The sequence below is a fragment of the Syngnathus typhle genome, linkage group LG3 (genome assembly GCF_033458585.1).
Source record: "Syngnathus typhle isolate RoL2023-S1 ecotype Sweden linkage group LG3, RoL_Styp_1.0, whole genome shotgun sequence".
Classification (NCBI taxonomy): Eukaryota; Metazoa; Chordata; class Actinopteri; order Syngnathiformes; family Syngnathidae; genus Syngnathus; species Syngnathus typhle.
Window position 1 is genome coordinate 9,237,776 of NC_083740.1, and position 27,444 is coordinate 9,265,219.

The 27,444-nt window shown below is 41.3% G+C and overlaps 3 protein-coding genes across 4 annotated transcripts; all 3 read left to right on the forward strand.

Moving 5' to 3' along the window:
* The first annotated feature begins 1,824 nt into the window (after positions 1-1,824).
* On the forward strand, positions 1,825-12,786 carry LOC133150836 (UDP-GlcNAc:betaGal beta-1,3-N-acetylglucosaminyltransferase-like protein 1). 2 transcript variants are annotated; one of them, XM_061273394.1, is made up of 13 exons: positions 1,825-1,957; positions 2,807-2,932; positions 3,091-3,207; positions 3,383-3,482; positions 4,084-4,148; positions 4,796-4,861; positions 6,174-6,269; positions 8,793-8,888; positions 9,247-9,371; positions 10,013-10,148; positions 10,259-10,327; positions 10,397-10,471; positions 11,233-12,786. In XM_061273394.1, exons 1-13 carry the CDS (start codon positions 1,940-1,942, stop codon positions 11,311-11,313), a joined length of 1,170 nt encoding a protein of 389 aa, XP_061129378.1. In that variant the 5' UTR covers positions 1,825-1,939; the 3' UTR covers positions 11,314-12,786. The 2 variants fall into 2 exon arrangements, with proteins under 2 accessions (XP_061129378.1, XP_061129379.1); XM_061273395.1 differs by lacking the exon at positions 1,825-1,957 and having other exon boundaries at positions 2,647-2,936.
* A 3,337-nt stretch (positions 12,787-16,123) lies between these two features.
* On the forward strand, positions 16,124-21,420 carry LOC133150846 (meteorin-like protein). The gene is made up of 5 exons (XM_061273412.1): positions 16,124-16,435; positions 17,337-17,520; positions 18,161-18,386; positions 19,561-19,620; positions 19,969-21,420. Exons 1-5 carry the CDS (start codon positions 16,329-16,331, stop codon positions 20,283-20,285), a joined length of 894 nt encoding a protein of 297 aa, XP_061129396.1. The 5' UTR covers positions 16,124-16,328; the 3' UTR covers positions 20,286-21,420.
* Positions 21,421-23,538: 2,118 nt separating this feature from the next.
* Positions 23,539-27,227, forward strand: LOC133150834 (tektin-4-like). Its single transcript, XM_061273391.1, has 7 exons — positions 23,539-24,518; positions 24,829-24,899; positions 25,264-25,407; positions 25,483-25,569; positions 25,643-25,778; positions 25,978-26,132; positions 26,198-27,227. The coding sequence occupies exons 1-7, from the start codon at positions 23,988-23,990 to the stop codon at positions 26,409-26,411; spliced, it is 1,338 nt and encodes a 445-aa protein (XP_061129375.1). The 5' UTR covers positions 23,539-23,987; the 3' UTR covers positions 26,412-27,227.
* Positions 27,228-27,444: the final 217 nt, after the last annotated feature.

The window sequence follows — 27,444 nt, forward strand, 5'->3', positions numbered from 1 at the left end:
TACGTTATGACAAAAAAAGTACTGAAATTTAATATTAAATTTAGTTTTGCTCCTTTTTATATACCTGCTATCTTGATGCTTCCTCGGTGGCCATGACAATAACAATTGCCTTATTGTGGACACAATACTTGATAGCAGCCGGAGCTCTTGACCCTCAAGTTGCTATGCACCAAGTGCCCGTTAGATGGCAGAACTGATCCCATCTACATATTTCAAGCCTGTGCTGCTCAAGATCAAGGTGGACTTTCCCTGTAGTGGGTTTTATCAGTGTGCCAATGAAGCCACACAGAGTAAACATACAGTAAAGCCCTCAATTATTTTGATCATAGCGTGTCCTCATGTTTGCTTATAGCCATTTTTATCTGCTGAATTAGGTTGTATCTATGCAAGTAAAAGGAGAAGTTACCTTAAAATTAAACATACAAACATGTACATGGGTTTCATATCTGGTGCTCTCCTTCCTGTGTAGGGTTTGTAAGTTCTCCTCTTTCTTGCATGGGTTTTTTTTCAGGTCCTCTAACTTCCTCCCTCATTCTAAGAAAATGTTTCCTATCTTAATCAAAGACTAAAATTGCCTGGAGGTGTGAATACTTGGTTGTCTGCATATGTCCTGCGACTGACTGGCAACCAGTTACGATGTACCCCATTTTCTGCATTTCACATTAAATTGCTTGGGATAAGTTCCACGGTAAAAAAAAAAAAATTGATTTCTGAAGAATGAACTGCTGCTATGCAAGAGAATACCGTATTACTCAGTGTCGTTTCTAAAACAGTGAGTTTAATCGCTTCAATGTTTTGTAGCTCACTCGAGTCACGCTTTTAAATGATATTTCAAAGTAAATTGCGTAAATAATACATCACTGCACGGCAACGAGACCAAGAAACCATGTTCCAGGAAATACTGAAAGCAACCTCATGACCTTCACTTTTCAGTAGGTTTTATTTTTTTAAGACTTCATCAAGTGTTAGTATATAGAAAGTTCCTTTTTATGTCCCTTCAAAATATACAGTCTTCATTCACCAATGTCATCTTGCTAAATAACTCTGCATGTGGTCTTGCACACTCCTTAATAAGGAGGGATACTGTACCTTCTATGATTAAGTTACAAGTCCATGTTAACTTTTCCAAACATCTGGTTCTGTCTAAATAGAATTTAAAAAAAAATCAGGTGCAGTCTGAACTCAACCTCAACCGCTGCAGCCTCGACCTTCAGATATTTCGAGGTTAAGTGCATACAAAAGTACTGTATCATGTTCGTTTGATGCAAAGCGTGACCTGTAGAGACGACGAGGAATGATTAAGCAAAAAGACTTGTAAGCGCTGGTGCCAAATATTGTGAATTTCTGTAAAGTTACTAGTGAGCAGTATGTGCCACGACTATAATTGGTTCAGGACCCCAAATGGAACTCTTGAGACTAATATATGAATGATATTTTACTTAATATATTAGCATAGTAGCTCTTATTCCATGTCTGCCTGCTTCTGTCAATCTCCATTTGTTCAAATTAAACATCTGGTTTGCCTTTCTTGTCAAGGACCAAATTCTAATGGTTTGTCTGGAGTTGCTGTGATTCGAAGGCCAAGATGTAGTCCAACCGAGCCAAAAGTTCTCATGATTACACTTATCATGCACTCAAGCATGACACTATATTTCCTAAGCTTGGCTTCAGGCTTTTCTCCCCTGGAGTTGTTGTTCCTGGCCTGCAATAAGATGACCCATCAAGTTTAAAGCTGATAAAGGTCAGTGTGATCAATGTGGAAACAATTAGCCTGCGCACAGACTAATGAGATGAACTACATGAAGTACATAGAGAGCTTCTGTAGTCAAGTTCACTTCAAAACTGTATCCTGTCTTAAGTTGTGCCCTGATTGGGGTGGATCGAGCGTCTATGGCATAGACTCTATGCAGATGTGGAGTAAAATGTTAAAACAACACACATGGGAAGAAATATGGAGGTATGTACAGGCTTCTGTGTTAAATGTTTTTTTTTTCCCATTACATTTGTTCAGTTGTTCTTGGGTTAGCAGGGTGGCATAACATCCGCCTTGCAGTTCTGAGGTTTGGGTTTGAATCTCAGCTCAAGCTTTCCTATGTGGGGTTTGTATGTTCTCTCCATACTTATGTGGCTTCCTCCTGCAGCACCAAAACATGTGGTACCTGTTAGGTTAATTATAGACTCCAAATCATCCATTTGACTGAATGTGAGCGTGAATGATGGTTTGTCTACATGTGCCCTTGGACTGACTGGCAACTTCTACCGGGTGTACCTTTTGAGTTAACTGTTGCATACTCAGGCAACATTTAAAAAACTTAAAAGCATATTTGTTTAGGGCGGCATTCTATAAAAACTAGATCATTTTTATTTGTTCTTTTTTACATAGCTTGTTTAAAAAATATATCCTTGTATTAACGTTATAATTCTGTTTGCCCAACATCACATTTGACAATTCTTTGGATAACAAAAAACAAAATAACAGTTTAGAAAGCACATAGGTCATTTTTTTTTTTTTAAATTGATAACAGTGCGTATTCAGTCTATGAGTATTGTGACGTCTCCACATTTTATGATTGACAATAGTATCCGCGAATCCAATGTCGTTGTTCGTCTACGCTTAACCAATCAGAGAATGAGTTGGATTGTTGACGGAAATCATAACGGAGCGCACACGCGAATGAGCTACCCACGTAAAGAATACCCCATAAACTGCCAGTACTTAAAATAAACTTATGATCAAAGTAGTTCGATGAGTGAAATAGTTTCTACACAGAAATAATAGCCCGTGATTGTCCGTTTTCACATTCAGATGACTATGGCATGTCCAGACGAGGAGTTCGAGTTGAACATGAAGCCTTCAAAGCGCCTTCGTAGCGTACAAACTGGGGCAGAAACAGAACCTAACGCACATGAGAGCCAGAGTAAAATTGACGTGGTAGGTGAGAAACAAATAAACACATAAATATAAATGATCATTTGAATTTGTATCTTCCTAACTGCTCATCCACACGCGAGTTGCGGGTGTGCTGGAGCCTATCCCAGCAGTCTTTAGGGCGGTCGGATGCCGAATAAGAATACCTTTATGTGTCTCAGAGTGTCATCATGCCCGTGTACAACGCCTCCTGTTGGCTAGATGAGTGTCTGCAATCAATATTGGACCAAGACTTCACTGGGATTATGGAACTATCCATGTTTGATGATGCCAGTACTGTATGTTTTGTTAGATTTATTCACATTTTGAATTTTGTATACAATTTCAACATGCATCAATCTTCCAACATGGACCCATCATTTCTCTAAAAAAATATTTTTCTCATTGAATTATCATATCACATAGCTTTCTCGGTTCCAAAGCCATCTCGTTATCCATTTGCTTGTTCTCTAGGATGACTCCAGAAACGTGATGGAGGCTTGGAGAGGGAAATTAGAAGCAAGGGGCATCTCAGTGGTAATTAGTGGCCATAACTCCGACCAACCAAAAGGAGGTCCGTTCTGTTCTGTTGTACTGAGCGATCCAGTCCTCATCTTAGAAGCAATAATTTTTTAGAAAGTTGCATGACACGCTAAACTGTGTTTTTCTATTCAGCCAGTTTTGTTTCCACCCCACTCCCAGTTTTATACAGCTTGAATGAAAATGACTTCCACCTTGACATTTTAACATCACATCACGTAATTGAGATGTGCGTTGCTTGAGGAGATGTTGAGTATTTGCATGCGTGTAAACACAATCTGCATTCCTGGCTTCCTTAATGATGGCAGCAGTCATCGAATTATTCCCAAAGATGCATCATGCAAGACATTTGTTTGTCCTCAGCAGCTTTGCTTTTTAACATCGTCATACTTAATGACCAGTCATTTTGAGAATAGCATAATTAACTTCACATAAATCATTGTAATCATGCAAAAATGTCACCATTTTCTTCTAGTACTAGTGTGAATGCATGCATGTTTTAGTACTTTGTCTCTTTGAAAAATACATAAAGAAGTATTCTACCGAGTACATCATGTTCTAACCATTGTCCCTCATACAGGTCAATGTAAAATCTCACAAATGGAAACTTATGGAAATGCTGCTTTTTCTTTCAGTGGGATATGCAAAAAATAAGGCAGTAGCGCAGAGTTGTGGAAAATACTTGTGCTTTCAGGATGCGGTAAGTGCGTGTGCAGTCTTATGTTAGTTCTATTAAAACGTCACTTGTCTTCCTCCGTCCAATTTGAAAAACCTGGAATGGAAAGACCATCTGAAGCCCTCCGCCACTAATCAAATGAAGTTGACCTCATCACTTCTTAGCTTTGCTTTTAAACTCCACATTAAGACTTTTCTTCGTTCCAACGGAGGGTGTCCATCAAAACACGGTGCCTGACAGTCCAACTGTATTCTCATAAAATTCCTCCATTAGCTCGCTTGTACTTGTCCCTCTGCTCGACACAGTTCAAGTCCTACAAAAGACCAAAAGTAGATGAGGCGAAAGCGTTTCTTTTAGACTTTGTCAAGCACATCTTAAATGTTATTACAAGTCTGATCTTTTCCTCTCCATGCATGATTACATATACATTCAGAGAAAATCGGTTCCAGATGAGGGGGAAAAAAATCTGCTCCAATTCTTTCATGTTGGGGTTCTGTTCTCCGAGAGCTAATCAAGTTTAATACGATTTATAATGAGTATTCTCTCGAAGAAAGAGAAAAGGTTAAAAAAAAAAGCCTCTACCGTTTCAAACGGAGATCACACGCTATTATGTTTGCATCCTGACTTATATTTGACGTGCATTGTGAATTACTGTTCCTCGTGTGTCGCAGGATGACATCATGTTGCCCCAAAGAGTTCGGTTGCAGTTTGAGACATCTGTCCTCCACTCAAGCTCCGTAAGTTTTGCTACAAGTGTTTTTTACATTAACTTCCTTCCCTTTTTTCTCCCACGACTTCTATTTTTTTTTTTGTCTTTTCACTTTCTGTCATTTGTCCTTCACACCGCTCGCTCAGACAGAAGCCATTTTTGTCCGCATTAATGTGTTTTGCAGACCTGTGTGCGGGAAGTGAATCTTATCCAAATGTTTGAAATATTTGCACAATAAGAGCGACTGTTCCACATGCCATGATGTTGGCATGCAAAGCAGTGTGAGTATCCGGTGTTGATGCTTTCTGTGGCCCTCCAGGTCAGGGGTTGGGGTCATGTGTGTGAGGGAAGTGAGGGAGACAGTACAGAGACAGCAGGCCTGCCGCCCTGCACAAACAGCCTGTCCCTTTCTGTTACGCTTGTCATTTTTTTCACTTGACAGCTCTGTGTCAAAATGCAGAACATCAGAAGGTCTTTTTCTTTTTGGACAAGGGCCTCGGCTTCTCCCATCTGCTAGGTATTGACTGTGGAATCTGGGTCTACAATCTGCCAAAAAAAGAATATTAAAAACTTCATATAAACAAGTGGTCTGATTATGAAACCATATCGTCATTGGATTACAACTGCTGCCAATGTCAATATACCTATATAAAGAAAACCTAAATATGTATTCATATTTTAAAAATTCCATACCACTCTAAAAATAGGTGATTTTGTGGTTTCATTTTAGTGTTATTATTTTTCCCTGCTCTTTGTAACATTCATGCGCAAAGGATATCGGTCAAATGTTTTTGTGTGATACTTTTCAAGCAGCAAACTAAGATACACAAACAATTAACTTTCTGGCAAAGGTAAACCTGTTATAGGTAGACTTTAGGTTGATTAATTGTAAAAAAAAAGGGGGAATCACTGTCATTTGTTTTCAAATGTTTCTTTAAAGATGCAATGATGAATCGATTAATTGTCAACTATTCAATTACAAATTTAATCGAAAAACTCTCCAAACCCTTTCAGCTTGTCAAAAGTTAATATTCTCCAATCTCTGTCATCCTCCATGGAAACAGACTGATTGTATTTGTGTTCAATCAAAATTAAACATTTGTTCTCTAATTCAATGGTTAATCGATAAAATAATCGACAGAATCGAATTATTCAAATAATTGTAAGTTTCAACTCTAGAACTTTTCTTTTATGTACTGTCCTTTTTCAATCACAAGGCACTTCCCCAACCTCTGGAAGCTGTGCTCACTGTGTTCAATAAACCAATGAATGTATTAGAGTTTCAAAGTTTGAAAAGCAGCCATGTTGACTTTCTCATCAATTTGTGTTTTTTATTACAGTTGATAGGCTGCAGAGTTCGCCGGCTTCCAGAGAGCTCCACGGAACGCTACACGCGCTGGATCAACACAATCACTCAAGATCAACTCCTCACACAAGTAAACACTGCACTGAGCTCACTGCACTCTGTATGGGTCTTTCAGAGGGGTCATGTGGCAGGCACTGAGCAGGTCAGTTTAAAACAGGATACATACCTGCCCCTTGCCGTTTCCACGGAAACGGCCCGGTGGACGGACTGGATATTAGCTACGAATCGCTGGTGACCTTTCTGTCACTCAGTCCCACCAAAGGAAGCAGCTCGCGCTGCCATCTGTCATTAGTGGAAAGTGTCGGTCGTGGAACTGTTCGGTTTGCAAACCAAACTGCACTGTGAAGTTTACTGAGGAGACTTTGTCTTTCATTTGCAGGGGACATCTGGGTATGCTTATAGTGCTGCAATAGTACATGACGTTGACATCCACACTGCCATCATATTAAAGTTTAACCCAGAGCAAAAAGACAATTAGAAGCCAAAACTGGAGGAGATAGCCAATCCCCTCACTGGCTAGAAGTCAGGTATTTCAACGGGAAAACAACTTCCTAAGGTTGAATGTCATCCAACATCATCCAAAAATAAAAATAGGGATTCCAGGACTATATGGGTCATTGATAGTGTACTGGTTCACGTACTTGACTTTCATGCAGACCTTGAAATCACTTTGAATGGTTGTTTCCTTTCCATATGTGCCTTGTGATTGACTGGCAATCAAGTTGTAGTCTGCCGCCTGTCCAAGGGGAGTTGACATGGGCTCCTGCTCCCCACCACCATAAACTAAGAAAATGCACAGATCATTTTCGGATGATTGAGTCGAGAAGTGCAATTATACTGCAAACAATAATTTTGGGCCGCATCTTAAAGATGGTTTGTACCATAGTTGTGGACACTCAAAAGTTTACAGAGCAGAGAAGCTAAAAGCTGGAAAATAAATTTCGCTGCGATAAACATTGAGCAGCGTCTCCTGTATTTGAATTTATGTAGCAGTGGAATGTAGCATTGCAACTGCAGTTGCTGTCGGAGCAAAACACACTGTCACCAAGACGACAGGTCTCTTGATTACACACACAGACACACACACACCGTCTGGATAATGCTTTGCCAGGCATTCAAGGATATTTATATGATATTACATTTCATGAGAATGTGGTCATTCCTCCCTTCTTAAAACAACTCATTCTCCTTGCGCTTCTCTTTCTCCACATTCTGCGTCTTTGCCTCTACTTGTCGGGTCAAAACAGCCGGGCCTAGGTAGACGTAAACCAGATTTACTCTGGGTGGTGCTTGCTTCACTTGATTCAGAGCAGGACTCTTGAGTGTTCATCTGCAGGACATTAGGTATGGTTATCAATAGCCTTCCCAACCCTGCTCACTAGTCACAGCCTCAGCCTTTCTCATGCTTTCCCACATTCTTATTCATCCGATTCATGCATTTGGCTTTAGTTTACATCTGCAAAGTGTTGAAATATTGCAACAGAGGAGCCACATGCACGTAGGTGGATGCACATAAACACACACATGCTCGTATTTAGCAGATTCGTCCAGCTGACTCTGACGTTTTGGTCTTTTTTTTTCATTTTGAGCCATGCAATTGTGTGCACATAAATTTTTACGTGCGCACATTTACACATCGTGTGAAATATAGTGAGGCAACTGAAGAAAGACAACATTAACCTGAAATCACCCCCACACGCTAAACACAACAACTGTGACAGGACACCCAGAGGATGGAAAGAGGAATAAGGGGGGGCTTTGAGAGCAGTGAGGTGGGTGTCTGTGAGAACGTAAATATACAGCTTATAATGGCGTGTTTAGGGGATGCAGCCAAAGAAATAAAAACGGTAGAAAGAAAGGTTGATTGTTCATCAATGTGTTTCCATTGTATTTGTACGTGTCTGGAAGCACACACATTTTCATGTTATTCAGGAGCACGTTTTTTTTGCAGATTTTAAAATCAACATGTGCACATGGTGGGACTTTGTGAGGCCACTTGATGCTTATCATGGAGATGATGCGTTTGCTGCTAGGACGGACCATGACATTACGTTTAAGCACCATATTTAAGGATGTCACCTTAAAGTAGGACCGTGCTGTCTTGTTATTATCATGGTGACCTCTGATCACCTTTTTTAGCCCCCAATGTTGATTGGTATTGTTTGTGTTTCTGACGTGACACTTCACTCACACTTGAAGAATTTATTTTTCTTTATTCGTCAGTGTCTGTCGCAGTCAGATTTGACTGGTTTAGGCACTGGTGATTTAGATTTGCCAGTCACTTGAATGTAAACAACACATCATAACTATAGAGGGAGCCCTTGATCCAAACAAGAGCATAATTAATTCCTCCTGAATGATCTGTAGTAATATCTTTAGCCAGTGATGATGTTCATTATCCTGCCTTTGGTGCAGGCAGAGTAGCTTCACTCTAATTTCATGTGTTGTCATCAAGGATAGGCACTCGCTCCTACAATGTTTACATCTTTGAAAAGCTGACAGAATTTCCTTTTATGGCCAATCCACTTTGCAGTGTAAACACTGTTCTTTATATTTTATGTGCTGATGTCTGAGGACATTTCTTGCACCTTAGGTATACACATCACATGGACCAACAGTCATCATGCCGACTTGGTTCTGCTCGAGGGACTGGTTCTCAACTGTTGGATGGTTCAGCGAGGAGGGCAAAGTAAAGCACAAAAACTTTTACTCTTCACACTGGAAACACATGTATGACATACATTTCTTTGTTAGTTTGTGGGATTATTATCAAATTAAATTGGATAGTGATTTTTGAAGTGATAAATTCTTCTTTTGCTTTCAACTGTCACGGTTCTGTGGCTGTATATTAATTTGTGTTTCAGTTTACAGTTTTCGCTGTCTTTGTACTTGTCCCATTGCTGTACGCAAAACGCTTTGTTACAGCTGCAGCTCTTGGAAAATGCACTATAGTATAAATCAAGGTGTATTGTATTGTCTTATTTGCAAGATCTTCTCTTGCGCAAGTTGTTATTGTCTACTTCACTTTGCTTCGTCTCTGTCTCCAGGGAGTCCCAGAGGACTTGATCTTCTTTTACCAGAGTCTTCGGGAAGGAGGACTGGTGACCCGAATTGACCAGTGCCTTGTGGTGTACCGTTACCACGAGAAGGCCACAACACACTCCGTGAAAGAGTCAGTTTCACCATCTCACCCTTCTCCACTCAGCTACTCGTGCTCAAGCACATGCACTTCGACATACTGTTGATCCTCCACCTACTCACAGCTGCCCGCTGCCATCCTAGATTCCCTCGGCTCAACACAGACATGCAATGCATCACTTGGCCAGGACGTACTCAGCTTTATCACACTTTTTCTCTTTCGCGTTTTTCACTTTTCTTCCTGAACTTCTCTTTATTATTATATAAAATATTATTATTGTTATTATTATGTACAAGGCCTTTCACCAAGCATCCTCCTCCCTGTCATTATCTATTAGCCGCCTTATTTTGGGAAGCCTATTTCAAGCTTGCCTACTTTCTACTCAACACCCCAACTCCTTGACACCCCCTCCTCATCCGCTACTTCCTTTGACAAGTGAAACCTGGCCTCGCACACATAAAGTAATTATAGACACAGTTTGTGAGGTGAGAAATGCTTTCTTAAAGACTTGGGAGGGTGACAAAGACGTACTGAGATGATTGTCTGACACATGAAGACGTGTGAATTTATGAACGTGATTGTGCGTGCGTTATGTAAAAAATGTCAGCGTGTTGATGAGCCAGGTTAAAGGGACGCATACGAACATGTTTACTATATGCCATCTCCATTGTTAGGGAAACCATTTGGAACCTGCGAGTTGGATTCCTTCAGGAGAGAGTCATTAGCCAATGGGAGAGCTTCACCGTATGGAATGCCGGGAAACAGGGCCGAAAGCTTTATCGTTGCCTTAACGACACTAATCGGAAGAAAGTATGTCGTCGTATATATTGCAAGAATGGAAAAGATGAATGGATGCACTACAGATATTCATGGATACCACCAGTTCTCTATTCATGGCTGTGATGTCATTTTTTTTTAAGGTCAAAGCTTTCTGCGATGTGGACCACAACAAGATTAATAAAGGTTTTTACACCTATGAGGACTCCAAGGTGAGCTTAACTAAACACTTATCTGTGCATCTAGAGTTAGCACTAAGCTGTCTTTTGCGTTCTCTTTAGGAGCGGCCAAAGCCAAGAATTCCCATCCTGCACTACAAAGATGCGTCGCCCCCGTTTATCATCTGTGTCAAACTGGTGAGCTGAAAGTGTTTTTGTGTGTTCGCTGTTTCTAACCCCCAGCTCAACAATCTGCGTTAACGACATAATGAGCGAGGGCGTGTGCCCGGCACAGGACGTAGCACACAGGAGGCCTGCAGGAAATGGCTAGAGACAGCAGCCTGATCTTTGAACACATGGCGCTTGTATAAACATCAATTGATCTGCTCATTTTTAAATTGTTGTCAAAAAAGGACTTTTGTCAAATCTTCAAACCAGTTTCGTTTTTTTCACGTTTGTTTCTTTTGCAGTGTCTGGTAAAATGCACACATAGGCAGCCAAGAAAAACATTCTCGCTGCCAAATGACAAATAGCATCCTTATCTCCCAGACTCAGACATGAAATCTACACTGACCCCATCAGCAGGCAATACTAATTGGTCAATTATGGGAATTAGATGTGGAGTCGGTGTCATTTTCTCTGAAAAACACCTGGACTCGATCCCATGTTTGTCAGCCAAATGCTACATTGCTCAAAGCAACAATAGGATGTCTTTGAACTGTGTTCACAAAGCCAAGGTTAAAACTTGATTTGTAGGCTTGTCAATGTGGGTGTAAATTTTAGCGCATTTATAAACTCCAGCGCAAACTCAGAAGACAGGATGTCAACAAGATACCTCCCAAAAAAGTTTGGTTCTTAGAACAAATACTGGAGAATGTCAAATGAGGTTTTACATAAACATTTTTGCTTTGGCTTTCTGAATGTTTTTCTCTCATTCGCAATGTTTCTTGTGTGTTTAGGACATGACAGGTGGCGTTCTAGAAGAAAACCTCAACTCGTTGCAGTTGAAAGAAGGAATAGACTTCTTCCATTTCAACTGACTGCTTAAGAGAATCTTGGGTCTAGCTGTTATGGGGCAAGTTGGGGGAGTCTTTCCATTTTTGGAGGTATCAGGAGGAATTAGGGCCATATCGCACGGCTAATTAAATTCTTTCTGTCAAGCTAGGAAATGATTGGCTTATGATAGCACTGTGAGCATACTGGAAACATCAGTGCAAGATTATGACAAGGTTGAAGAAGCAATATGTTAAGCATTGATGTGGTTTATGTCAATAATGACATCTTTCTGGACTGTCAGTTTCCTGCAAACTTGCAATGAGGAGACCAGTTTGGTGCTAATGTGGATGCAAATTGATTAACTTTTGGACAGAAGCATCCCCGCTTTTGGCAATGTCTGCATTTAACTACTCTCACCTGCTTCCTGACTTGCTGCACATTTCATACGCATACGTAATGTATTTTGTATCCATAGTGATGTTCCTAATGGCAAGAAGATAGAAACAGCTCATCAATTGGGACCTTCCAAAGCTATTCCTTCATTTTTAGCTTATTGGAGTAGACACATTTTCTTAAAAGATGACTCGATGATTACAGCTGCAAGTTGTTAGTATCAAAGGTGTGACCTTTACACTTGAACTTTTTAATGTTAAAAGATGTGAGGGAGTGCGTGAAGCATCAGAGCACTGAACTCAACAATGGGTGTGGCCTCCCTGTCTGATGTAACCACATGGACACATCTGCTACAAACATGGACACAGCCTGTGCTTGTTTGGCATTCTCCAAGACTCCTATGAAACAATATTCTCTCCAAGAGAGCACAGCTCTGATACGTAAACCCTCCAAATGGTTTATTCTACCTCACGGAGCGTGAACCTTTTCTGCCTGGAGCCAAACAACCCTTTAACCACATATTTCCTTCAGTGTTCCTGCCTTTCTGTAAATCTGCACTCTGCAGCTTGGAAGGAGGCAGCAGGGGCACACTGCAGCATTGTTTTCAATGAATAGGCACGACTGTTTGGGCCTGATAGTGCTATTAGTTGTTTTTTTTTTTTTCTAAGATAGTCACGTTTGCCAAGCACTCGTGGCAATAGAGCATTTACAGTGAGGTAAATAAAACAAAATGTGATTGTGGCTCAGAGTTTGCCACTGCAAAGCAAACCCAAGGGAGGTAACTGAGAATTTGGTGATGTTCAGACAGTTATTTGACTGTAATGGACTTTCATCCAAGTATTAAAAAAAAATAGTTATAACTACAATGTGTCACTTTGTCCAAATACATTTGAGGCCATGAGAATGGGGTATAAAATGGCTGCAATTCCTAAATGGCAAATGTTTGTGAAACTTCTGAAATTAAAGCACATCTTTATTTTTTATTTGCAACCTCATTGTGTTGGCAAATTCATCAAAATTGTCCAACAACAACCTCTGGACCTAATATTGTGTATTTTATTGTGTTTTCTCCACATGGTTGTATCATCATGCTTCTGCAATTAAAGATGATCATCACCATTGTCTGTCTTATCCATCTTGTTTTCAATTAGTTGATTCATTTCAGTGTCTCTCATCGAAATAGTCAAACAATGACTTTAGAATAAAGAAAATCAGAAGATGTTTACAACTAATAGTTTGGAACAAATGTTGCCTCCTTTGATTCTTTGTCTCTGAGCCACTTCACATCTTTGGTCCAGGATGATGCATTTCAACATCTGCTCGCTCCAGGAGGCTCCTTGTGATTGGCTGAGCTCACTTGTCTTCGCCCGTGCCAGTATCAGAGATGCGGCTAACGTTCCAAACGTCCACGCCTCGTCTACTGTTGCACGAATTGTACAAAATGTTTTAAGAGCACCTGATAGCATCACCATTTCTCAACTGATTAAAATCAGTAAAAGAATCTCATCCCGTGCTCATCCAAAAACAACAACTCATTCAAACTTTTATTGGAAAGTCATGGGGAGATAAGCAAGGCTGTGGCAAGAATAAAATGTGAATCGATAATATAATAATGAAGACTAGCGCACCAAAATTAAAAGAATCTTTCATCTTCATCATGTTTTTTCCATGTGTCCCCAAATGTTTGCATGGAGGCGATGGCTGGTTTATATCACCCATATGATCGGTCTCATCTTTTCAGCACATCTTTTCAGTCTGCCAGATTGACGCGACACATTTTTGAGAGTAACAAACCAAAGCCAGTTGTTTGAGGGAGACCTTGCTCTGTCCAAACACAAATTGTCCCCTCTGCAATCCTTCATGATAAACCACTTGATCACAATGAACCCTAATGGAGAATCCATGAAAAAGATCCAAGTAGAAAGTAAACATAGCTTTACTTTGTGTTTACGCTCCATCCCTCTGCAGACATCAGTCCTGATAACTAACACACACAGGCAGAATAAATGACACTGACCCCAGAGGCTGCTGGTCAAATAAACCCACACCAAGCAGGGCAACTGATAAGAATCGGGTGTGTTTGGGTGAAGTGCGCTCGTAAAGGTCAGACACTGAAGGCCTTTTAACACATTCCTTTGTTTCCTAGTCTCTTTTTTTTTTTTGTGCCGTCACGCTATGCCAAGGAACACATCCACAACATGGTCTGATGACATCTGCCTTTGTGACGTTTCAACATAAATCTTCGTATTGCACTGACAATAACGACAGAAACCTTGTGATCTATCAGTTGAAATTCTTTTGTGATATGTTTCAAGTCACGTCCCACAGAGGATAATATCCTTTGTGCTGCACATTAGTGGTTCACTCATTAATAATTAGCTCAGTAGTGATTATCTGTCCATCATCCAAGCGACAAAGTCAGAAGATAAAGGCAACAAGTCAAAGAACACGAACACGAAGGTAGTTCAATGCTATGAGTGGGAACGTGTTTATTTCTTTGTTGCATGAAAGGATTATGCTCCAACTGTTTTGTTTGCAAAGTTTTCTTTAATTCTTTCCAGTTTGCTTTGGAATAATTCTTTTGTAAACATAGTGTCCTAAATATTTGAAAGGTCTTGTTTGTTGCTTACTATTTTAACATTCATAAGTAATTTACAAAAAGATATTTGCAAATTGTGTAACCCAGAAAGTGTATGTGGATCACTATGACTCAGATGCTCCCCGCGGGTATTTTATTTTCAAGTGCACCCTCAGGGGAACCCCCCTTCCACTTTTCAAGAAAGGAGAGTGTGCCATGTGTGAGTGTGGAGGAAGTTAGAACGATGAAGGTTGAAATCAGAGACTGAGGAATGTACGTGTGTGTGTGTGTGTGCGTACGTGCGTATGTGCGTGTGTGTGTGTGTCACCATCAGGAAGCAGTGTGTGGACTGACAAAATGTTTCCCCTTCATGGGACTGCTTGAGAGGGGCCAGGTGAAAGATGGGAGCGGGTGAAATCTACTTGCTGTACTATGGTGAACGAGCGATGAGGTCAAAACACACATCACTGGCTTCCTCTGTTGTGGTGGCAGGATGACACTCCCTCTGTTGCCTCCACATCTGGCTGCAGTGATCAAAGTCTGTCAGTCTGTATTTTTCAGTATTTCTTCCCCTTTATTATACTCAATGGGAAATTCAATCATACTTCAGGCTAGCAACTCTCAACAACTAGTTGCCATTGTGCGGGACTCAGCTACTGGGGGCACTGCCCCCTGGCCTCCTCCCACAAAATATGCTTTGAACCCCCAAGTTCCAGGCCAAATAATTTATATTTATGTATTTTCTGAATATTCCGGGAAAATTTTCCACTTTTCCACTTATCCCCCATGGGGAACATAATGTTCATCAGCCTTCTTTGAATAATGTTTTGGGTTTGTAAAAAACAAAAATGTTTGTTTTGAGGACCCCCTGAGATATCCATGGCCTTAGTTAACGTAATTGTCTGATCTTGTCTGCGCCTATTAAAAATGAAGGTTACTGTTGCCCATACTGCTTAGAGAAATCCCTCCTGGGGCCGGCCTGCCTCAGTGGTTGAGTGATCATCTTCCAACACAGAGGTTAAGAGTTCCATTCCCAGCCATTGAGACCCTATTATTGAGCAAGACCCCGAACCCCCTAGTTGCTCATGGTGTGTCATCAGTAGGTGAATAGGGAAGAAGTGTTTTGAGTACCAAATTTACAAGTGACAGCCCACCTACTACCATTCATCAGTGGTGGTGGTGGTGTGTGTGTGTGTTGAGGGGAGTGCAGTGGTCTTTAGGTATTTCTCGAAATACACTTCATTGCTGTGGCACTCAGTGGGAATGTGACAAGAGGGCAACATGCTTGCCGTTCCCACTGTTTTCTCACGGGAAAACCTAAGAGGCGTTTAGAGCACACGTGTGACTTTTCCTTGTGTCTTTTTCCACCAACACGCATCGTGTTGAGATCTGTTATTGTTCTATGCTATGTGCAGTTTGAATACAAATAGTTAATACTTGAATTAACGTAGTAGTTTGGCAAAAGGTCACTACTATCTTTAATACTATATGATAACATCAGAAAAAATACCACTATGTGTTTATTCACTATCTTTAATGCTATCTGATCATAACATCGGGAAAAAATGTCTGATGTATATCCCAATGCCAAAATACAAAAGACGTCAGAAGAATGCTAACTCAACTAAAATACAGCAATGTGAAAAATGCACTTAACGAGGTAAATGCATAATTTCTTACTTCCCAGTATTCATTGAAAGAAACAATGCCCCAACTTTATTCACTTGTGTTGAATCTAAAATAGGTTCAGTATTTCTAGTCAACAGAAGCTCATTTTGCTGACCGCAGAAACTCCACGCACGCGCGCACACCAATTTGCGCGGTGCACGCGTACTGCAGTTTCAAGGCGAGTGGTGTGGGCGTGGCTTGGAGCAAGTACTCGCGTGTCCAGTCAGCTTCTGGCACGCTCCCACCGTGCACGGCCAAGAAAACTTATTTAAAAAGGGCTAGTGGTGCGCACACTCCCCAGTCCCCCACACGAGCCTCTAACCCGCAATGTAGCTGACGCGGATCTTTACACCGTGCGTTGTTACCGGTTCTTACGGCTTGGAGAGGCACAGTACAATCGTCGGGATCCGGACCGCCAGGATGATCCGGCCGTGGGCTGCACTCCAGTGGGTCACAATGGCGCTTGTGTACCGGGCCTTGTGTACTGCGGCTCAGTACTCCAGCGATCTGTGCAACTGGCGAGGAAGGTAAGGATGGAGCCGACGCCAATATAAACACGATGCGCGCAATCACGAGCATAAATTCCACTTTTGCCTTCTCACGCAATATTTTTAACATTGTTTGTCTTCTTCCAGGTAGGTAGGTGGTCGCGTCTTTTAAATAAAGTGAACAGGAGCGTCTTATTTTGAAACTTCTCTTTCGGAGAGATTCAAGCGCTTCAAGTTTTTTTTTTTTTTTTCGTTCTTTGTTCCTCGAATTGAATTTCAGCGTGCAGTTTAACTTTTTCCGAGCCGCAAACTTTACATAAGAAAAACCCCAAGACGCACCCGTAAACAAAAAGTTGCCTAAAGTTAAAAATCATCTGCCAAGTTGTCGCTGGCATCGATGGATGAACTTGTTTACATGACGCGTTGATGGGAATATAAATGAGTAACTTTTCTTCTTCCACTTTGATTATTGTTTACAGCAGAAAATACCCTGATGGGGATTACGTAGACGTCATATGCATGACTGCGTGTTTGTTTAGGTCAGACTAATAAATAAAATTTATTGTTGAGGATCTGCTTATAAACAAATCCTGCTACATCTGTCCTCAACTGTTATTTTTTCACTTAAGATGCTGATCTAAAATGTCGAAATGCAATCCACATTGCCCAGCACAAGAATGTCTAATCTCCAGTTCCTATCTTAAATAAATAAAACCATATGGAGCCTTTGATCACTTGTCCCCCTCCTAAAGTTGTAAAGAACGAGAGGGATGACTTCACATGTGGCGCTGTAAATTTTAGCCGACTTCTAACGACTTAATAACCCCCCTGTCATTTGGATGTTGAGGTTGCTCGTGCACGCTGACCACATCAGTAGAACAGAGAAATTTTGTCTTTATTATCTTTGCGCCCCATGAACTAAATCTTTTTTTCCCCTTAGTGGTCTGACCCACGAGTCGCATCGCAGAGACGTGGAGCAGGTCTACTTACGCTGCTCCCAAGGTTCGTTGGAGTGGCTCTACCCGACTGGCGCCATCATCGTCAACCTCCGTCCAAACACAGAACCGACATCGGCAAACATGGCAGGTCTACATGCGTGCGTCAAACCCCAGCGTCACTCACAGGTAGTGTCTTTACTATCAATATAGTGGTACCTGGACCTACGAGTTTAATTTGGTGCATGGCAATGCTTGTAACTCAAAAAAATCGTATCCCAAATCAACTTTCCCCATTGAAATGAACGCAAATGCAGTTAATTCGTTCCAGTCACCCAAAATACATCAACATTTTTATGTGAATGTGTTTGTATAAGAACATTATAAAAAAAAGATGGATTTGAACAGTTTTTTTTCTCCAATCAAAAAGATTGCATAAAATGCATAATATTTGTAGATCCGATCCAGCCGATCAGATCATTGGAAAGTCTGACATCATCCGCTCCTTCTTCTCTGGATTCACCTTTTAAGGACCCATGGTTAGAAAAAATGAAATTGACAAAATCCTCTAGGTATTTTGATAGCTGAAAATATGAGCACCAAAAACAATAAATATCTTTCAGTACACATGGTGGGCGAACGTTGAGAAGTTCCATATGGCCGTGTGGTGTCAGGCATTTTGAGGCAATTTTTTTTTCTAAATCATAAAGACTAAGCGACAACTCCTAATCGAAAACCCTGCACGTTGGGATACATGTTAGTCAAGATACCACTATAGAAAGTCCATTTTACTGTACGTGCATGATAAAAACTGTGTATCGTCATCAAGGGTTCTCACCTGTATTTGGAGCGAACCGGTGATCTGAGGCTGCTGATGGCCGAGAGTGAACAGCCGCAGGGAAAAATACGTTGTTTCAGCCTGGCCAACGGAGCTCTCTTTGTGGAGGCCGTCCACCAGGCAGACATCAGTCGCAGGATAACTGCTTTCCAATACGAGCTGGTGTCCAGCAAAGGGCCCGGAGCACACCTGTACCCACACCTTCAACCTGGTTTTGGTAAGAACCGTCCACCATGTTGTATGCAGTTCTTTATCCTGACCAAAAAAAATGTCTGAGGTCTTATATTAAAATACATGGGAGCTATTTTGAATTGGCTGGAAAATGTATATTTTAGTCTATACAATTTCCTTTAAAAAAAAAACAAAGATAATGATCATATTGCTGATGCCAATGATTTGAAGTGTTGATTTGCTGCATTCACTATCCATCCATTCATTTTACGGCCTCATTTGGGTTGTGAGTGAGCTGGAGCTTATCCCAGCCCACTCCTGGCAAGAGGCAGGGTGCACCCTTGACTGGCCGCCAGCCATTTACGAGGCACATATGAACAAACATACATTTGCACCTATGGACATTTGAGAGGCTTCATTGAGCCTTACATGTATGTTTCTGGAATGTGGGTGGAAAGCAGAGTACTTGGAAGAGCCAGACGTTTTCCCTAACCTTCCCAAATTCCACTTCTGTTATTGTCATTTCACTTTTCCCCTTTACTGACTTTGGCACCCTTTTGCGGTGGCACCAAAAAGATTTCCAGAAAATGATGGTTGACTTTGCACTGAGTTTCAAAAGCAATACCTAAGTATAATAAAATCCTTGCAGAAGTCTCAATTTAATTTTGAGGAGGGAGTCTGCACTGTTAATAAAAATGACTCAAATTCAATATAAACAAAGTCAAAAACAGCTGTCACAAGTCAGGTTTCACATAGTCCATTATTATGTAGTTGTCCTCAATTTGTAGGTGATCATCTCTAATGAGATGTTAATCTGTTCAACGCAGGTCCATCTCAGTGATGTGAGCGAAGGTGACAGGACAAAATTGGGTGATTTTGTGCATAAAAGGCCACATTGCCCATGTGAGCCATCTCACCCAGCATGAATGACTCCCTTGCCCCCCCGCCATCTTGTCTCAGCCAGACTTGTGAAAACAAACAGGCCAATCAAAAGGTCATTTTGGGGTCAAGCATAAAAGTCAGCCGATCATCCCTTGGTTGTCAATCAAAAGATTGAGGCATTTTGGGTAGGCCACCCATAAGAGTCAATCAGCTTGGAGGCAAGGGAGGAAGTGTGCTGTTGCTCCAACCGGTTCAAAGAACCTCAACCACACAATTATTACCTTGATGTTCGCTACAATGCACTGTTAGCTAATTCCAATTTCCTTTTCTTACTCTAGTCACTTGTGAACCGTGTTCGGATGAAGAAATCCTCTTGGCTGTCTGCACCAGTGACTTTGGTAAATATAAAAACAAAGCTGTGCTCATGTTGATTAGTCCAAGGATTTCTTTAAATGTATTTATTTATTTACTGAAATTATACATGTGCTGGGGGGCAATCCCCCCCATCTTCTGAGACTGAGGTCAGGATTTTGGAGAATCTTTGTTGTGTGTGGAGTTTTCAAAAAAAAATATATATAAATGTGTTTATATACTTCAGAACACTGACTTGCAGTTTTCTCCATGATAGCTTTATAAATTCCCTTCTCCTCCATTGCAATGTCGATTTGAATCCGATTAATTCTTCACACTCCACTGCTAACATTGATGCACTGTAAATAAGAATAAGGTCTTTGTTGTCTGTGTAGCGGGCAGTGGCACCTTTGAAGCAGTGCTATCGATCGGCGACGAGCACTCCCAGGCCGAGCTGACTCTGAGCCGACTCTTCCGCCAGAAGAACAGAATTTTTGTCAGCGGTGGGGCCAAAGTGCGGCGCTGGACGGGGCGTGTCAGCATTCCCACAAAGTGTGGCCTTCCCCACAGAAGAGACGAGTACCTTTTTACCGGCTCGGTCCATTTTGGTGAAGCGTGGCTTGGCTGCGCGCCTCGCTATAAGGACTTCCTGAGGCTTTACGGCAGAGCGCGGAGCACAGGAACCAACCCTTGTCAAGTTGACGTTGACTGAGGGAATGCAAAGTGGAACAGCCGGAAAGCTTGAGAATGGAGGTCATCTACAACCTTGTATTGTTGCTGTGCAGCAAATCTGTAAACAATGGACCTCTCTTAGGGCTTTCTCATCTACAAAATGTTATTGATGGTAAAGGTTGGTTTCGTCATCTGGTTCCTATGGAATCAAATTAATATTTTAGAGCTTATTACTACATGATTTAAAGAGACTAGATGAAATATTTTACACGGGGTATGAAGTTTTATTTTTCGATTGCTATTGAGTTTGTCTGGCATTATGAATAGGCTTTCATTTTTTCATTTTCATGTTCATTCATTTTTATGGCTTGTAAATTCTTGTTTAATGTAACGTTCCTGCAAGATTTAGAAAAAAAGACATTTTGCTTTATCAGAGAAAAAATTGACTATGCTGGTGAAAAGTAACATAGTGAGCTTGTGTAAAATGTTCTGTACCTCGAGTCACTGAAGTATCAAATATCATCATGTGCTGTTATCATACCTGCCAATCAATGAATTTAATCAAAATATTTGTTATTGAATATAATGGTGTTGCCAAGTCATTGTACCGGGATAAGTGTTTGTAAATAATGAGATATGAAGCACTAACTTGTTTGGAACTTCCTAAAACAATGGCCTAAGTACTTTTTTCAATTTTTTTCAGCAAACAAAAAAAATTAACCAAATACTTCTTTTTAGTTTCATTTCAGGAGATGTTAAACATAAAAAAAAAAAGCCTTTTGTCAAAACGCAGCTTAGTCCATTATTTTTAAGAGGTTGATATTTTCCTCAAGGTGATGCTTTGTTTGATCATTCTTGAATTGAATGTTTGCTTTGTAAAAAGCTCTGTTAAAAACAGTATCATCTTCTTTCAGATGTGTGTAATATTCAACTCTGTGAGTCTTTATATATCGTGTATTTCGCCAATTATCCTCGTGTTTTGCTGTGTCTATATTTACAGAAATTTTTTTTAATTGATCTTCCTATTTTTAGATTTTTTTTTCGCGCAAAACTGATTTGGTCATTCACAAACTTGTGGTAAATGTAAATAATATCAATTGAAAAACTACCAGAATTCCGAGAAATAAATGTGTTGTGCATTGACTGGAGAGCAATAAAACATTTTGGCAGTTTCATTGCTTGCATGTTGGGGTTAATTAAATAATTTTATATCTCAGAATTGTTTTGTTCCCTTAAGGCTAATGACAAGCCTTTCAAATTGTATTAGTGATGAGTCATTCTGTCGAGCACCAACGGCTGTTTTCGGGTTTTTTCCAAGCAGAATAACTGCTGACATTTGATTTTAGTTGAAAATCATGTTTTCTTTTCACTAACCCAAGCCCGCATGACCTCTATGCAAACAAATACTGAAGAAAAATAGTGAGTCTTGCTGCTAAACATTCAACAAATATGCAGCCACATTTGCAAAACAGCTGTGCTGCGGGATTATTCATGAGCCTCATGAATGATTTCTGAAACTCGGGTGTGTCCCAACTTTTACCTCCAAGGGCAGCATACAGAAAAACAAAGGCTGCACTGGCCATACTGATAAATGTAGCAAATGTATCCAGTTTTATGTTTATAATTTAAAAAAATCAACATCAAAACTTTCTGTTACTGGTGATAACTAAGAGTATAGGATTTTTCAGGACTTTGGGTGACTTCTTAAATAGATCCACCTCAGTAACATCTTCACATTCAGAACTAAAACAATAGCAATCTGTAGTAAACTGACCATCGTTAAAAGCTCATGTTATGTTCACAAGTCAGATGTTGCAGACATGCACCAGAAAGAAAAGTATTTATGAAGTATTGAAGTATTTTGATACCAACACCTTCACATATGAAAAAAAGATTTTGATGCAACCAAGTTGATGGTCTCACCAATGGGAAATGTGAGTTTTGCAACAATTTGACTCTCACTTTTCACACTTTCTCCTTGTCTTTTTGTTTAAAGAGTCATACAGGCCTTGTCAAAAGTTATGTTTGTAAAAACACATTTAATACTAAATATGTTATAAGAAGTATTCTCGGGGCAGTTGTGAAGTCTAGGGTAGTACGGTTTTCCAATCATCAAGCAAATGTGACAAGGTGTGGAGACAAGTGAAAGGAAGCAACCAAGAATAGACATAAAGCAGTGTAAAGATTGGAGGAAGGCCCTGGAGCCTTGGAAGGATTATCTATAAATATCAGTACGCCTTGCGCTACTTGGCTTCACGTTTGGGGATATATTAGTCTTAGCTTGTTGTTTAAGAAAACTTAAAAGGACTCATGTCTTGTGTGTTGCTCACATGTCAGCAGAAGAAAGCCAAGCACCAGCTGGCCTGCGCTCACCCTCGGCAATTTCCCTTGGCAACAGGCACAGTTCCCCTTGCCATACTCACTAATTCGGGACACACTTATCCCTCTGCTATTGCTAACCTTTGGGTGGGTGAGGTATGGAAACAGTTTGACTTGCGGTATGCAAGAAGCACAGCTGTGTGGTCAGATGGAGTCCAGGGAATGGCTGAGCACGGGGAAAATATCAGTGCATGCGCAGCAAACGCGGCCATGCTCGTTCACGATGCACCGGCCAGGGCATGGTGGGGTCAGTCGTTTTAAAAGGTGGCGGAATATTTTAGGCTCTTCCTATGGTTGGATTCCATCGAGTACCCCGAGAAGCACAGCATGACAGATGCACACAGTTAAATTCACGTCAACTTCCACTGAATGATTTATTGCTGTTAATGTACACAGGCCACAATAGTATATACAGGCTATCGCAAGTGTGTGAAAGTCGTTGGAATGGGCCAGTGTAATGGTTTTGGCTGGGGGCTGGATAAGTCACAATTAATGACTGTATAAAATTGATTTTTGAAGGGAAAAAACAGTCTAGACAAACGATTCGGGAAGTAGGGTGAATTTGCCAAAAATAACACATTTTTCTGTACAAAATAACCCAACGATTCAATTGGGGTTTTTTTTAACAAAGATAACATTGCTGCAATATATTTCGCCATTTACCAACATTATTGGCAGATATAAAGGGCCCCAATATCCACTTTTGCTTGGGGCCCCATGCGTGGGTTCCGCATCTTAAAAAAGTTCAGGCTCGCGGATAAACATGTCCAATGCTGTGTTTGTATGACAACGGCGCCCTCTGGCGGCCAAGTTGGGTATCTTGTTCACATTGCTTACATGACGAGTTCAAATCGTGGTCCGACGTGCTTCAAAGGTTTCTATCTGAGATTAGATTAATCGACCACATACAGAAGGGCTCTGTTACAGAGCGTCGTGGGGGGAGGTAGAAAAAGTCGTCAGAAAATTGGGGCATATCCACTAAATAGATAGCTCCACACGTTTTGTTTTTTATACATTGTGTCCGACTTGAAGACTGATCCGCTATTTTGGGATTCCTCCAGCGCAAAGCAAATGATGACTGAACCACAAGTTATGGATTCCTCCAGCGTAAAGCAAATAATGTGCAGGTCAGAAAATGTCTAAGAGATAAAGGGACATCTTACTCTGCACACTTGAATAATTTAGAGTGCTGCACACATTTTGTTTATTGACTACACTTTGCTCAAATTACCACAGTTGCTTCTTGTATCCAGGCAACCCGTAAACAAACGCTGCATATGCTGCACTTCCTTGTCACCTTTGTGTAACTAAGTGTTCACTGCTGCTTTTATTCCATTTGAATTGTTTTAGTCGTTGTCGGGAAATGAGAGGGGAAGTGTTAGTGTCTAAGTCACACTATGATGGCGGAGCGGTGTCTCAGGGGCTCCTGCAGGAGCAAGGGGCCCCTTTGGAGCCGCCCTCGGGCGTAGCTACCGCGGACTTAGCTTCCGCGGGCTTCCGCTCCGCTAAATACACCCCGGCCGAGTGGTTCACCGGCTACCAGAGCCTCCTCCGGCAGGCCGGTGCTGACCACAACGATGCCCAGACCGTTCAGGAAGAGTCCAGGGTCCTGCGAAAGGAGACCGAGGCCATCACCGTCTGCACCCAGACCAATGGGACCCGCCTGCTCGGAGAGAGGTTGCAGGACATCCACCGCTGGAAGTCTGAGCTGCAGGAGCACATCCGACGGCTGCTGTCCGACACGACGGCCCTGCAGGGGCTCAAGTTGAGGCTGGAGAAGGCGCTGGATGCCACCGAGACTCCCTACGCCATCGCCATCGACAACCTGACTTGCAGGAGCCGACGACTGGGATCAGACCTCGTCCGGGACTGTGTGGAGGAGGAGCTGTACAAGGTACATTGAACAATCTTTATATTAACCCATTGACCCAAGGAAAAACGACATCACTGAAGCAGACTCCCTGACGTCACACGCCACTCCGGCAGGCTCCGCCTCTCAAAGGCTACACAGACATTTTATGCTTTTTGTTATTTTGGGCGTGTGCTCAAATGTGTTTACAAAGTAGTTCAACCGTGAGAAGTGGGCAGTTTTCAAACCAGTGCTGTCGTGTGTGCCATCATTAAAAATAATGTAAGCAACATTGATCAATACTATACTGATTCTGACATGACACATGTCACATTTGTGTGTTCAAATCAAATAGGAAGTGGACTTGATCAGGAATGTCCAGACTCTTCTGAAGAGAACCATTGACCAGGTTGCGACTCAGATCAAGTAAGTATCATGTTCTTGACACCGTTACTGTATATTGTCAGACACACCAAAGGGAAATACTACCAAAGGATTATCAGACAAGTTTATTTTTGCCTAGTTTTATTTTTTAACATTAATTTTGAAAACTGGCTGGTGACCTCTCTCCCAAATGTGTGCTAGCATCAGCTCCAGCAGTGCCCCTAACGAAGACAAGCACAATAGATAGTGGATGTAACACTGTATTCAATATAAAGTACATAACGAGGTAACATTGATCGTTTGATGGTTCCCCCTTGATTGACATGATAGCTTTCAAATATTGCTGAGCTTCATTATTTAAAAAGAAAAATCTGAAGAATCTCATTCTGATGTCGTTGTGTATCAGGTTGAACAGAGATACCAAGCAGGCGTTGGAGTTTGATTGGTCGGATAAGTACGAGGCCTACGCCTTGGACCTCCAATGTGGAAGATTCAATGACAAGAGTACAGACACGCAGCACCATGCCATTTCAGCCGCTATGATGGAGCAGTGAGGAATACAGGACATAGAATTAATTATCAACTGGAAGTGAGCATAGCCGTTAATGTTCTTTTGGTTTTACAGGATGTCTAACGTCCCTTCGTGGATTAACTTCACCCAAGACAACCTCCACAGGGCCTTCCGAGAGGAAAAGGCTTCTAAGGATCTCAGGCGAGAGCATTGTTTGGAATTGACTTTTTGAGTTACAACAGACTAACTGTTGTGTGTATGTGTTGTGCATCAGTGAGTTGGTACAGAAGGTGCTACTGGACACCACTAAGGACCTGAGAGTCCAATGCTCCAATGTGGACCAAGCCCTCCTCCAGCGCTGTACAGAACAGATGGATGCCAAGATCCAGATGGAGGCGCAGTTCAAGCAGGTCAACACACACACATTGACAAGAACACACTCAGACATTTTAGCATTTTCGGGCAAGCTGGGCCAAGAAGGCTTCTCTTGGTGACACTAGTCATATATTGATGACCTGGTTTGGTGATAATTAGGTCAAGTAGGTCCAAAGGTACCAAATGCACAACTCACGACTGTTTTGTTGTTGTTTGTGTTGCGTGTGTGTGCAGACCCTGGTGCAGATTGGATTCCAGGAGAGGAATATAGTGGCTTTGCAGAAAGCCATTGATGACAAAGATGCCCCACAGAGAGTGGTTGAGTCCAGGCTGTACTGCCGCTATCAGAGAACCAACATGGAGCTCTGCAGGGATGAACCCCAAATCAGGTACACACACACATGTACACACAAATTTTATGCCGTCTCACTTCCGGTTACCTGCCCGAGTACAGGTTGGAAGGAGAGGTGAGGGAGATTGACACAACCCTGGCATCTCTAAAGAAGCAGCTGAGTGATGCTCGCAGCTCACTAGCCCACCTGGAGGAGACCCGCATGGCACTCGAGAAGGACATTATGTGTAAATCCAACTCGCTGTTCATAGAAAGAGAGAAATGCATGACTCAACGCAAATTGTATCCGACAATCTCCACTCTTTCTGGGTACTGAATATATGTTTGCTTAGATTTGACTCCTATAAGAGAGTAGAGGATTATATTGCATGGAGTGGGTTTATTTTCCAATTGCAGTGTGAGCAACCATAACCACATAACCACACGGCCTGAAGCGTCATGCACTCATCCTGAGATCATTTCAAGGAGCATGATTTGTGTCATGTCTCGTGTTTTATTTCCACCCAGAACTACATTTGCTCACATAACCAAATATTCTCAATAGTGTCCAAGTGTGCACTCTGGGGTGGTCATTTATATGATTTAAAATGTTGTTTGATGTTTCCTGAACCACTCATCACTCTCCAAGGGATGTTGCAATGTCTGTGAGGTTCAGGGAAGGAATAAAATGCTCATTCAGAATATTCAGACTGTCTGAAGACCTCACTTTTCAAGATACTAAATCTTAGACTTTTTTTCCAACCCCATTCATCTCTGGAATGACAGGAGCTCTTTACAGTACCTCATCTACTTTTAAATGTTCATGTACAGCAGTGATTCCCAACCAGAAGGCTTACTCGAGCACATTGCAGGGGGTATATGCAAAACATTTTATTTCCAAAATTATTAAATTATAAAAGAAAATAATACCAAAATATTACATGTACAAATGAAGGTGACTAAAATTTCATATTAGTTTTCTGCTTTTGGTGAAGCATTAACCCTTTATGTATATACTCCGAGCGTGACAGAAGGGCTCGGGGATACACAAGACAAAAAAACAGTTGGGAACGACTGATGTACACGATGAATAGAATTGATAGAATTTTCCATGAAATGTCATTGAAATTGCTTATTAAACAAGATAAATGTTTACTTGCATAATTCTTTGGCAATCTGGTTGATTTTATTTTAAGTGTTTCAACCGCATGATAATCTCTGGTGTCATCTGCTGGATCTTTATCTCTAGATGCTTTCTTTATGTTGGCTAAACTGAGCCGTGTTTAAAAGTGAAGCCTATTTGCTATTGGATTAAAGCAACCATTTGAGACTGCTTTTTAGAGGCAATTATTGACTACATTATTGATTAC

Bases quoted from the DNA above. Each gene is read 5' to 3' on its own strand.
- LOC133150836 (XM_061273394.1), top strand. The intron at 6,270-8,792 runs GTAAACACTGCA...CTTGCACCTTAG, and splicing joins AAGATCAACTCCTCACACAA to GTATACACATCACATGGACC. The intron at 10,149-10,258 runs GTATGTCGTCGT...TTTTTTTTTAAG, and splicing joins ACGACACTAATCGGAAGAAA to GTCAAAGCTTTCTGCGATGT.
- LOC133150846 (XM_061273412.1), top strand. From the start codon at position 16,329: ATGATCCGGCCGTGGGCTGCACTCCAGTGGGTCACAATGGCGCTTGTG. The intron at 17,521-18,160 runs GTAGTGTCTTTA...ATCGTCATCAAG, and splicing joins AACCCCAGCGTCACTCACAG to GGTTCTCACCTGTATTTGGA. The intron at 19,621-19,968 runs GTAAATATAAAA...TTGTCTGTGTAG, and splicing joins TGTCTGCACCAGTGACTTTG to CGGGCAGTGGCACCTTTGAA.
- LOC133150834 (XM_061273391.1), top strand. From the start codon at position 23,988: ATGAGAGGGGAAGTGTTAGTGTCTAAGTCACACTATGATGGCGGAGCG. The intron at 24,900-25,263 runs GTAAGTATCATG...GTTGTGTATCAG, and splicing joins CAGGTTGCGACTCAGATCAA to GTTGAACAGAGATACCAAGC. The intron at 26,133-26,197 runs GTACACACACAC...GCCCGAGTACAG, and splicing joins AGGGATGAACCCCAAATCAG to GTTGGAAGGAGAGGTGAGGG.